At 36.0% G+C, this 12,777-nt stretch overlaps 2 protein-coding genes across 2 annotated transcripts in view; both read left to right on the top strand.

The window, feature by feature from the left end:
* Positions 1-6,633, top strand: part of LOC120770052 (lissencephaly-1 homolog) — a 37,667-nt gene extending 31,034 nt beyond the window's left edge. Inside the window, exons 7-8 of the mRNA XM_040097171.1 lie at positions 6,294-6,449; positions 6,595-6,633. Coding sequence (XP_039953105.1) covers positions 6,294-6,449; positions 6,595-6,633 — 195 coding nt within the window. The remainder of the gene's footprint in view (positions 1-6,293; positions 6,450-6,594) is intronic.
* A 1,722-nt stretch (positions 6,634-8,355) lies between these two features.
* Positions 8,356-12,777, top strand: part of LOC120770050 (lissencephaly-1 homolog) — a 36,340-nt gene continuing 31,918 nt past the window's right edge. The window contains exons 1-5 of the mRNA XM_040097168.1: positions 8,356-8,427; positions 8,470-8,661; positions 10,474-10,630; positions 10,687-10,864; positions 10,927-11,062. Coding sequence (XP_039953102.1) covers positions 8,356-8,427; positions 8,470-8,661; positions 10,474-10,630; positions 10,687-10,864; positions 10,927-11,062 — 735 coding nt within the window. The remainder of the gene's footprint in view (positions 8,428-8,469; positions 8,662-10,473; positions 10,631-10,686; positions 10,865-10,926; positions 11,063-12,777) is intronic.

Raw genomic sequence — 12,777 nt, 5'->3', positions numbered from 1 at the left:
TCAAATTCCAAGATTTAATAAAATCACAAAATTAAATGCTGCAAAATTTATTAAGTAAGAAATGAGCTTACTAAATATCTGTATATGGAATGCTAACGGTATTAACCAACATAAATTAGAGATTATTAGATTTCTGTGAGAAAAAAAATATAGATGTAATGCTTATATCAGAAACTCATCTAAAAATTAAAAGTAATTTCAATATATGTACCGGGATTTAGAATCTATGACACAAATCATCAAGATGGAAAAGCGCATGGTGGCACGGCAGTGTTGATTAGAAATCGTTTAAACGACTATGCTCTAGAATCTCATGCTACTTCACAGTTACAAGCTACAACAATATCACTCAAAAATCGGGGTTGTGACTTAAACCTTACGGCTATATACTGTCCACCTCGTTTTAAAATTACAGAAATCGAATTAAAAGACTTTTTTGGAACACTAGGTCAAAGATTGACAGCAGGTGGAGATTACAACGCAAAACACACATACTGGGGCTCACGTCTTATTAATCCGAAAGGACGACAGTTGTACTACACTATTATGAATAAGGTGGATATAATATCTCCTGGTAAGCCGATATACTGGCCCAGTGATAGAAGAAAAATACAAGACTTAATAGATTTTTCTGTCGTTAAAAATATAGATAGTTCGCTTATAACAGCTAATACATGTACAGGCTTACCGTCTGATTATTCTCCAGTACTAATAAAGTTAAACGAACAGCTCATGATATTTGAGCCAAAAGTTTCTCTAACATCAAATTAAACTAACTGGTTGAAGTATGGAAAGTATATCAGCAGCCACATCAATATTGATTGCAAACTAAATACACGAAGAGACATTGATGAAAGTATGAGAAAATTTACTGATGTAATAAGTAGTGCAACTGTATTGCAATAACACCAAAAAGAAACAATAAACCAGTTGGTTTTAGTAAGATCACCAATAATGAAATAGAGAAACTTGTAAATGAGAAAAGGCGAGCTAGGCGCGAATGGCAGTTAAATCACTCCCTTTCAACACTGCTTCAACTGAAGTCTGTTGTACGAAAGTTAAAAAAAGCGCTTAAACGCGAGAAAGAACACAACACTGAAAATTATATAAAGAAACTGTGCTCAAATTCTAGCAAGCCAAACACCCTTTGGAAAGCCCAAAAGTCTTTTAAGCCACCAGTAGATTCCAACATGCCTCTAAGACAGTTGAATGGTAATTGGGCACGTAATGATGAGGATAAGGCAAATTGCTTTGCAAATCACCTAGAAAAGGTATTTCAACCCAATCGCAAACGAGTCGCATGTGTCTATTAGGACTTCTACTTCTGAAGTTACTAGAATAATAAAAGAACTTAACCCAAAAAAGTCACCAGGACATGATAATATTACCCCAAAAATGCTAATTGAGTTACCAAATATTGCCGTAGAAGTGCTCTCTTTGCTCTTCAATGCAATTCTTAATTTCGGACACTATCCTAATTCATGAAAAAAGGCGCAGATTATCTTCATAGACAAACCAGGGAAAGACTTAACACAGCCGTCTTCCTACAGACCAATAAGTTTTGTAACCTGTATTTCAAAAATATTTGAAGTGTTACTATCAAAGATGACTCCTTTCCTCCACGAAAATAATATAATACCAACGCACCAATTCAGTTTCTCTGCTAAACATGGCACTGTAGAGCAAGTAAATAGAATTACCAACGAAATCAGGAAAGCATTCGAGCACAGAGAGTACTGTTCAGCTATTTTTCTAGATGTAGCTCAGGCGTTCTATATGGTCTGGCATTAAGACCTTTTATGGAAAATCAAACACGTTTTACCTTGCGAATTGCATAAAATTTTGGAGTCATATTTAAGAAACAGGAAATTTACAGTTAAAGTAGCAGACTTCATATTAGAAGAACGAGTACCTCAGGGTAGCGTGCTAGGCCCAACTCTGCACATAATATATACAGCAGACATTCCATCAGCTATTAACGCATTCACATCCACTTTCGTGGATGACACAGCTCTAGTAAGCCGTAGCAAATTCCCCATCAGAGCAACAAGAGTATTAGAGCAGCACTTAACTTTTGTCGAAGAATGGCTACCCAACTGGCGTATAAATATTAATGAGCAAAAAAGCAAGCGTGTTACATTCTCGCTAAGACCAAAAACGTGTCGAACGTTAAAATACACAATGTCCTAGTACCCCAATCGAATGGAGTAACTTTTCTTGGGATTCACCTGGATCGATCGCTCACGTGGTGAAAACATATAGCGAGTAAAATAACTTGCATGAAGTTAAGAGCAGCAAATTTAAATTGGCTTTTACACAAAAATTCTAAACTTAGCCTAGACAACAAAGTCCTGTTATACAATGCAGTCATAAAACCGATGGATGTACTATATGTCATTCAACTGTGGGGTACGACCTGTGCAACAAACATTGGTATAGTACAAAGGTTCCAATTTAAAATGCTTAGATCAATCACAAGTTCACCATGGTACATGCGTAATGAAAACATTCATAAAGATCTTGATATTCCTATGGAAAGAAGGAGATAGAGGACAGCAGAATGAAATATATTTTTAAACTTCGCGAGCATCCAAACCCATTGGCTAATGCCTAGGTAAATTCCTGCAGTCTAACACGTTTAAAAGTTGTATACCAGCTTACCAGAGAGCAACGTTCTAACAAACCACATTCGTGAGCTTCTTTGGTTTTAAACAGATTTAAGATTCGAATACATATTGTTAGGCTTTACCAAGCAGATACAATAAATAAAAAAATATTGCGAAAAAAGGGTATATGAGGACAAAGGAAAGTGTCAACTCCAAATAATCCATTTTTGGCATCTGGACCCATTATTACCAGGAAGAGGTGTTTTCTATATTTCATTAAGTTATCTCATAGATTTACCGATGGACGACACGAGTTGAAATTGATAACCTCGCGCATTCTCATATAACGGATTTGCTTAAAGCTAATAAATCGATGACGATGAAGCAGACGTTCCATTGCCCGACCATGAAGAAGTTCGAATAGCAATTACCCGCCTGAAGAACAACAAAGTGGCGGGGGCTGATGGATTGCCGGCCGAGGTATTCAAACTTGGCGGCGAAGAACTGATAAGGAGCATGCATCAACTTCTTTGTAAAATATGGTCGGACGAAAGCAAGCGCAACGCTTGGAATTTAAGTGTGCTCTGCCCAATCCACAAAAAGGGATACCCCACAATCTGCTCCAACTATATGGTTCTATCGAGCGTATTGTGTGAAAGATTAAAGCTCACCATCAACAAACTGATTGGACCTTATCAGTGTGGCTTTAGACCTGGCAAATCAACAACCGACCAGATATTCTCCATGCGCCAAATCTTGGAAAAGACCCGTGAAAGGAGAATCGACACACACCACCTCTTCGTCGATTTCAAAGCTGCTTTCGACAGCACGAAAAGGAGCTGCGTTTATGCCGCGATGTCTGAATTTGGTATCCCCGCAAAACTAATACGGCTGTGTAAGCTGACGTTGAGCAACACCAAAAGCTTCGTCAGAATCGGGAAGGACCTCTCCGAGCCGTTCGATACCAAACGAGGTTTCAGACAAGGCGATTCCCTATCGTGCGACTTCTTCAACCTGCTTCTGGAGAAAATAGTTCGAGCTGCAGAACTAAATAGAGAAGGTACCATCTTCTATAGAGTGTACAGCTGCTGGCGTATGTCGATGATATTGATATCATCGGCCTCAACACCCGCGCCGTTAGTTCTGATTTCACCAGATCGGACAAGGAAGCGCAAAGCAAATGGGTCTGGCAGTGAACAAAAGCAAGACGAAATATTTCCTGTCATCAAACAAACAGTCGTCGCACTCGCGACTTGGCTCTCACGTCACTGTTGACAGTTGACAGTCATAACTTGATACATCGTGATTTCCGACTTTCCATCTGACTTTGAATTGTTTAGGTTGGCCAAAACGTCTAATATTCTAATGAAGTCGTAAAAATTTTAAAATTATCTTAGTGGTGCGGTGCTTAATATAAATGAAATTGGTTTTGGTCTAACTCACATTTACGTATCCCTAAAACAGAGGTTTCCAATAAGAGTGATATGACTTCTCTGCAATAACAAGCACACTAATTGTTAAGGAAATTCAAACTTTTTTAATTATTGTAAGATACAGTTGAACCAATTAGGTTCTGAAAATAACATAATTCAAATGGCCTCCTCAACTTCTTTTGCAGACACGTATTAGATGAACTTAATTTTTGAGTACTTTTTCCTCAAAATCAAGTCATGTGTCATGAATATTACATTCAATATTGACTTCTAATGCTAGAAGAGAAACTAGTTTATTGCTAAAGACCAATGACTTCAGATAATCCCACAAGAAGTAGTTTAATAATGTTAAATAACAACTTCTAGGAGGCCAAACTTTGGCCCTGTCTTTTTGGAACCAGATGTTGTCAAGATCAACTTCTAATTGCGGGCACAAAGGTTAGTTATAATCATAGCTCGCAAATAACTGTCGACCGTTTTTCTTCTTATGCTCTCGTTGCGAGCACAACCGAAAAAGTTCATACTCTCTCGCTCTCGCTGTGAGCAAGAGACTCTTGCTGTCTTCATTTATGTTTTCTGTTGAGCGCTTTTCGTTGAGCTCTTTGTATTTCGGTCTTTCAATGAGCAGTGCGTAAAGAGCGGAACGAGAAACGCTCGCACAAAGAGAGTCAGCAAAAGACCGATTGACCGAAAAACTCAACGCAAACGGTCTTCACATTTACTTTTGTTGTAAGGCATTTAGATTTTCTGCACTAATCGAATTTCTTCGTTCACTTAATATAAAGTGTAGGGCTGAGAATGCCCGTTCGACGGACACTTGCGTTGCAGGTGTAGCCAGCACAACCTGCGCTAGTGCACTTACATATATGCGGAATCTTAAGCTGCAAATCATTAAAAAATTCCAATATACTATTTGAATTTAATGGCAAGCGACCAAATGTTACGTCGAAGTTTTCGATGTCAGCATAAATTTTGATAAGTTTTGCAGAAACAGGATCTTTTTTGCTTTCTGACACTGTCTGCAACAAATATTTCACAACTTAACACACTCAATTCGCGATCGCAATTAACATATTTCGTCTGCAAAACAGACGTTTAACGATTTGCTTGCCTATGCGTGTGAATGTATACCAATACATACGCAAAAGACTTTTTGCTCCACTGAACACGACAAAACGGTCTTGGAACAACCAGAACAAAGCAGAATAGAAAAAAACGGTTTCGCTCTGAGCGCAAGCAAGCTCATTCAAGAACCCATAAAACGGTTGCTCTCTGAGTCTTTTCGTAAAGAGTCAGGGAGAGACACTTATTTGCAGACAACGAGAAACGGTCGACAGTTATGTGCGAGCTCTGGTTATAATCGATCTATACCGGCCTCCGTGGACAGTAACAGCGTCACCAGCTTCATTTTGAAGGAAATATCTACCGATGATTCCACCAGACAAACAACCACATCAAACTGTCAATTTAAGTGAATGTAATTTTTTTAATTTAATTTAAACTTTGCGCGAAAACCCATTCGGCGAAAAATTTTTTTTCTTCGTCAGTATGACTGAGTGACATCTGTGCTAAATGTCACATCAAAATAATCATTAGTGTTTAGTATACGATTGTCTTACTGAAGTACATATGTATATAAAGTGTATACGGCCATTTGTATGATGTGTGAAATTATTCAACAAAGAAGTTGCTTTAAATTTTGTGTGCGGAATCAAATCTCTGCCGAAACGTTCAGAATGTTGGAAGGCCTTCGGTGATAATTGTTTGTCGCGAGAAATTGTTTTTTTTTATTGGTACCAATTATTCAAAGAGGGTCGAGGACCCGTTGACGGTGAACCACGTTCAGGGCGATCATCAACTTATGATCAATAAAAGAATTGGTGCTTGAAAATAACTGAATTTTTTCGAAAAACAGCGTCGCGTTAACGTCTGTGAAACAAAGCTTTGCGGACTACAAGGATGTCCAAAAACCAAAATTGTTCCTAATTTAAATGGAAGTTACTTATAAATCTGCACAGCGCAGTACAGTATAGTAACATTTTTCGTAATATAAATCAAAACTATTTTCTATTTTAATAATTATTCACCATTTCATGAGCAATAACTAAATTAAATTAATTAGTTTTTTTCGTTTAAAAACGTTTTGGTGATATTTCGCATACTATCAATATACCATAATTCTTTTAATTTTTTAATGCTTTTTGAGTTAAAATATTTGCAATATACATATATATTTTTTTTGTTTTTTGAATAGGCCGAACTTCGAGATCACGATCATACAGTTGAATGTATAGCTTGGGCACCGGATATATCCACAACTGCTATAAATGAAGGTACTGGCGTTGATAATAAAAAAGGGCACCATCAAGGACCATTTTTGGCATCGGGATCTCGAGACAAAACCATAAAAGTATGTACTTTGAAACTAGTTTACTATATTTTTAATCCGTTTATTTTATTATTATTTTTTAATGCAAACGTAACATCGTATCGTAAATTTCATATCTATATTAAAACCAATCCAACAATAGAAATTACTATACTCGCTTGTTCAGATACGCCGCATGAATGGATTTCTAGCACAAAACTACTAAATGTCCGACAGAAATGTTTCATATTATTAAAACTCAACACATATTGTATTAGCCAATAACTTGTGCATATGTAGAACGCCTTTTATATTTCGGAATTGGAGAACAAAAACAAATAGTAATCATAGCAAATCGCTTTATTGTTTTGAAAATATTTAATTAATTAAGGTGTATCCACTTTTTGGGTTAGAACCATTCGTTGAAGTACTCTGCGGTAGTATCTCCAAAACATGCGTTCTGCACATCAACCGTCTCTTCAGGTGTCGGAAAACGTTGACTTCTTAATTTATTTTTTACGCTCAAAAATGCAATTCTGTAGTCGATGTGTGATGAGTGGTCGCATTCTGTAGGTGAAAAGAGTTCCGTCTTCGACGGATGATTTTCCTGATTTCTTGAAAGACAACTGTTAAAAAATGATTGTGTACCAATCCGATTTTACCGTGCCGAGATGAATTTTTTAAGTTACTGTAAACCACACAAATAGCGTTTGTAACGCAAAAGTTTTGAGCTGCTAGATTGCAACACTAGTGTTGTCAAATACCGAAATGTATAAGGGAACCTACGTAGAGAAAATCGGTAATTAAGTATTCTAATATTTGACGCTAAGCCCCATTATGGTCGAGAAAAAACGTTCTCTTACTTTCACTAAATAACTAAAATAATTTATTGACTGATAAAATATTATACTAAATATAAAATATTATACTAAATATTTTATGGATTTATGGTCGTCATAATCGTCCTGACGTTTGCAAACAGATCTTGGCCTAAATCCTTGCAACATCAAGCAAAAACTGAAAAACCGCTTGACCACCAGAATCGAACGCGCTTGCATGCTTTTGAGCCAATTTTCGACGCACTTTTGCCACTCTGAGATATTTCTAAAACATGCGTTTTGAGCGCATCAACCGTACTCGGCGACGGAGTCTCTTTCCCACCACGAATCCCATCCCACACCGAACTTGCGCTCAATTTTTGTCCCGTCCATCGCATTTCTTGGACGGCGGTGATGTCAGCCTTCACTCTAACGGTGACATGAACCAGATGGGCAGCGGCACCTTTCCAATTAAGGGACCGGATATTCCAGGTGCATGCCCTCAAATCGTTATCCTTATTTCGTTTGCCATGGTCGTCATCAAAAGGGTCTCTCTTTCGAGGCTGTCGATTATTTTTCATTGGTAGTGTTTTTTACGTGGCGGGTCCCAAACCTAGCGAACAACCCTGTAAAGGAAATGTTTCACCTTCTCACTTTAGCTCGCTTTCAGGCGGATGTTTTCTGGCTACCCAGAGGATACTTGGTCAAAGACCGGAAGTCGTGAGCTACTTGAGCCATATGTAAAATAATCGTTTCTGGCCACTCCCAAATGAATGGCAATCAGAGAACTTTCCTCGCTTGTGTGAACTTCTACACATGAACTCCATCCTCCACCTACCTAAAATTGTCAAATTCAGATTTACATTGTTTTTAAATGGCTCATTTACCAAAACTTATTGCCATGTAATCATGTAATCAATGGCAATCACAATAACGTTCAGTTTCTAATAATCCCTTCTCTCTCCATGTCTATTAACCCATCGTTACCCATCGTTGCGCAAGCGCAACATTTCGAATTTGTTTTTTTTTTATTTCTAAAATAAGGAAATAAATCTATGAAATGTAAGCCAGTCTCAAAAAGAAGAACTAACAGATAGACAACAATTTTTTTTATGGCTTTTCAAATACAAATGCATGGCTATCATTCTTTACCAGCAACGAAATTGTACTGGTCAAAAGATGAAGACAAAAATGTATCAATTGTAAGAAATTGTATGAGTCGGAACAAATTTTACTCTATAAAGGAAAACATTCATCTATGTGATAATGCGGATCTGGATAAAAATGATAAATTCGCTAAATTGCGTCCTATTTTCGATGTAATGAATCAAAAGAATATGCAGTTTGGGATATTCTCACACAACTTGTCAATTGACGAAGAAATGGTGCCGTATTTTGGACGTCATAGTTGCAAGATGTTCATCAAAGGAAAGCCTGTAAGATTTGGTTTCAAGATATGGTGCTTGTGTAGTTCAAATGGTTATCTGTATCGGTTTATTCCATATGGCGGAAAGGATAGTAACGACAATAGAAATGATTTAGGTCTAGGAGAAAAAACTGTTCTGGACCTATTGTCTGTCATTGAAGATCCTCGCAAACATCGCATTTTTTTTGATAATTTCTTTTCTTCGCACAAATTATTTTGCATTCTGAAAGAGAAAGGCTATTTTGCCACTGGTACTATTCGAGAAAATAGAACAATGAATAAAACCATGATAAATACGAAAACTCTTCAGAAAAAAGAGAGAGGATCATTTGATTTCAGCTTTGACCAAAAACATGAAGTATTATTAGTTCGATGGAATGACAATTCTGTGGTGACTGTGGCTACTAACAACGCAAAAATCGAACCATTGGTTACGGCAAAACGTTACGATAGAAAAATAAAAAAAAATGGTGAATGTGCCACAGCCCCAGGTTATAGCAGATTATAATAAAAATATGGGAGGCGTCGATCTGCATGATAATGGAATTGCCAATTATAGGATTCGAGTAAGAGGGAAAAAGTGGTGGTGGCCACTGTTCATCAATTTGATAGATAGTGTTTTAGTAAACTCGTGGAAGATTTACAATCTGGCAAATGAGCGATCTATGACTCAAATAGAATTTAAATCTTACGTTGCTGTTAGTTTGATGAAAACCGAAGAAGCCCAACTTACAGATAATTCTCACTTTTTGGGTAATTCAAATAGAAATTTAGGAAGACCATCCAAAAACGCATTACCTTCCAATATTCGCTTCGATAATATTGGTCATGTCATAGAAGAGCACGAAAATAAACGTCGAAGAAGATGCAGACAGTGTAAAAGTACAACAATTTATATGTGTAAAAAATGTCAAATACATCTTCATGCTGATTGTTTTAAAATATTTCACTCACGCTAATCGCTATAGTATTAGCGTAAGTGAAATATTTTAAATGTATTTTTATGACTTGCTTGTATAATATAAGTTCAGTAATCCCAACGTTGCGTAGGTGCAACATTTCACGGAATGAAAAATAATTAACCAATATTTTTTTTTTAATAATTTTCTCTTTTTTTTATGTATTTTTAAACGTAAGAAACAATAAAACCATAAAATATGCATTTATTTTTACCCTTGGGAAATAATCGGTTAATAGCGCAATTCTGTAACCAGTCTCTAGTTACTATTTGAGACATTTTGAGATAAAGTCTCAATTTGTGACAGATTCTTCAAAGTTCTATAATATATAAGCATCTCAGGAAACACGAAAAAGTGCTGATTTAAGGGGTTAGGTGGGTTTCAGAGCTACAAAAAAAAGGTATTTTTACGTATTTTGTTAATAGAAGATATCATATATTTGAAAAATATAATATGTTATATCAAAGGTACATATTTGACAATATCTCCTGAAATTTCGATACAAAAATCTTGATAGTTCAGCCGTTGAGACCTTATTTCCCTGGGTGTCTCACAAAAAAGTGCTCTCGCCGTGGACAGCATAACTTATTATTGGTTCATATAAAATTAAAAACTAAGCATAGATATTACATATCTGAATCTCGTTTTTGAACGTATGAAATAAAAAAATTTTAAATTAAATTTTCTCAGACTTTGAACAGAAAATCTCATTTTTTGGTAAAATTTTCGCCATTTATTGGTCAAAAAAATAAGTTGTAATGAAACAAGCCCCCTCTCCTTCATTGCATAGAACTAGAAAAATTTTTTTGTTAACCTGTGCAATACTTATCCAAATAAAGTACAATAATTGCTTTTTTTATTAGGTGGCATTTCACCCAATTTTTGGTTTGATGGTTTCATCATCCGAGGACGCTACTATAAAAATTTGGGACTTCGAAACTGGAGAATATGAACGTACTTTAAAAGGTCATACCGATTCTGTTCAAGACGTAGCATTTGACGCCCAAGGAAAGCTTTTAGGTGTGTATTAATTATGACATCTGTTTTATTTACCTAAGCCATTATTTTTATTTTAGTATCATGCAGCGCTGATTTATCCATTAAATTATGGGATTTTCAACAAAGTTACGAATGCGTAAAAACAATGCATGGTCATGACCATAATGTTTCGTCTGTGGCGTTTGTGCCGGCTGGAGATTACGTAATTTCAGCATCACGAGATAAAACCATAAAGATGTGGGAAGTGGCCACAGGGTATGAAATACTGTTAATTACCATTTATGGTTCCGTATGTGATAGTTTTTCAATGTTATTAGATACTGTGTAAAAACATATTCTGGCCATAGAGAATGGGTGCGTATGGTTCGTGTGCACCTGGATGGAAGTATATTTGCTTCTTGTTCAAATGATCACTCTATTCGTATTTGGCAAACGAGTACAAAGGATTGCAAGGTATGTTATTAAATTATACAACTGTTTATAATACATTGAACTTTTATCTTTTTATCGAAGTTATTCAGGGAATATCACCAATAATAAAATTGTATTTTTATACTCTCGCAACAAAGTTGCTAAGGAGAGTATTATAGTTTCGTTCACATAACGGTTGTTTGTAAGTCCTAAAACTAAAAGAGTCAGATATAGGGTTATATGTACCAAAGTGATCAGGGTGACGAGTAGAGTTGAAATCCGGATGTCTGTCTGTCCGTCCGTCCGTCCGTGCAAGCTGTAACTTGAGTAAAAATTGAGATATCATGATGAAACTTGGTACACGTATTTCTTGGCTCCATAAGAAGGTTAAGTTCGAAGATGGGCAAAATCGGCCTACTGCCACGCCCACAAAATGGCGAAAACCGAAAACCCATAACTAAGCCATAAATAAAGATATTAAAGTGAAATTTGGCACAAAGGATCGCATTAGGGAGAGGCATATTTGGATGTATTTTTTTTGGAAAAGTGGGCGTGACCCCGCCCCCTACTAAGTTTTTTGTACATATCTCGGAAACTACTATAGCTATGTCAACCAAACTCTATAGAGTCGTTTCCTTCAGGCATTTCTATATACAGGAACAACTAATCTAATTAATTTTACAGCAAAATAAAAAAATATGTGAATGACGGATAATGAAATCACGATTATCACTTTATCATGCGGTAATATTTCAGGGCCAATGATGTTCCCTGATAAACTCGATTAAAACTTTATTCGGGTAAAAAATTAAGTTTTCGGACTTTAACATTAAAATATGATAAATTAAATTGTGGTTTTTACAAAAAGTCTTTTTTTGCACAATGACGTTTTCGTTTCAAGAGTAATTCGCACGACTACTCAGAAACATTGATGTTGCCAAATACCCAGATATAGGTACAGGCCATCAATGGATGTGAAAAAAGGGTGAAACATCTACACAAAAATTATTCCCTCAAAATGAACTTAGTGATTTAATACAACAATTCCGAACTTAGTATGGCAAGTTGCAAATATTCCAGAAAATGAAGGTTCGAGTTAAACTATCTCCGTAATAATCTCGATAAATTTTCGGGGGTTTAAAATCATCGTATTGTGGAAAGACCTTATCAGTGTAGCTTTTAGCCTGGAAAGTCAATAACTGACCAGATATTCATCATGCGCAAAATCTTGGAAAAGACCCTTTAAAAGAGGACTGACACCAGTGATCTGCAGTGAATAACTTATCTTATGATTATACTTTCAAATTCACTATTGTTCACTCAAACTTGTATGTTTTAGTATGAACATGTCTCATAATCATTTATCGTTTCCACTTGGCTTGGCTTGCTTCTCTCTATACTATTGTTTGAGCTATACATAAATTTCGCGCCTATGTACTTGTTACTTGTATACCAGTGAATACAGTGTCGAAAAATAAATAGAACATTGATGGATGGAGTTTAGCTTTCATTCTATACGGACGTGTTCTGATGCGCTCCGTGAAAACCGTCTACAAAAAAATAAAATAAAATAAACAAATATCTAAAAAGTGCATTAAGTGCAAGCGTTAGAAATTAACGGCGAAAATGATAAATAAAAAAAAATAAAAAAAATCAAAAAAAAAATTAAACTGTTTAAATAAACATAATAAAATAATAAATAAGTGCGAAATAAAACAAAAAACAAAACAAAAGCATGAGCGCAGCGCAGTCCCACC

Source organism: Bactrocera tryoni, chromosome 3, assembly GCF_016617805.1.
Source record: "Bactrocera tryoni isolate S06 chromosome 3, CSIRO_BtryS06_freeze2, whole genome shotgun sequence".
In the NCBI taxonomy this organism is placed as follows: Eukaryota; Metazoa; Arthropoda; class Insecta; order Diptera; family Tephritidae; genus Bactrocera; species Bactrocera tryoni.
Note: the sequence above shows the minus strand (reverse complement) of the source record. Positions and strands in the feature narration are given on the sequence as shown.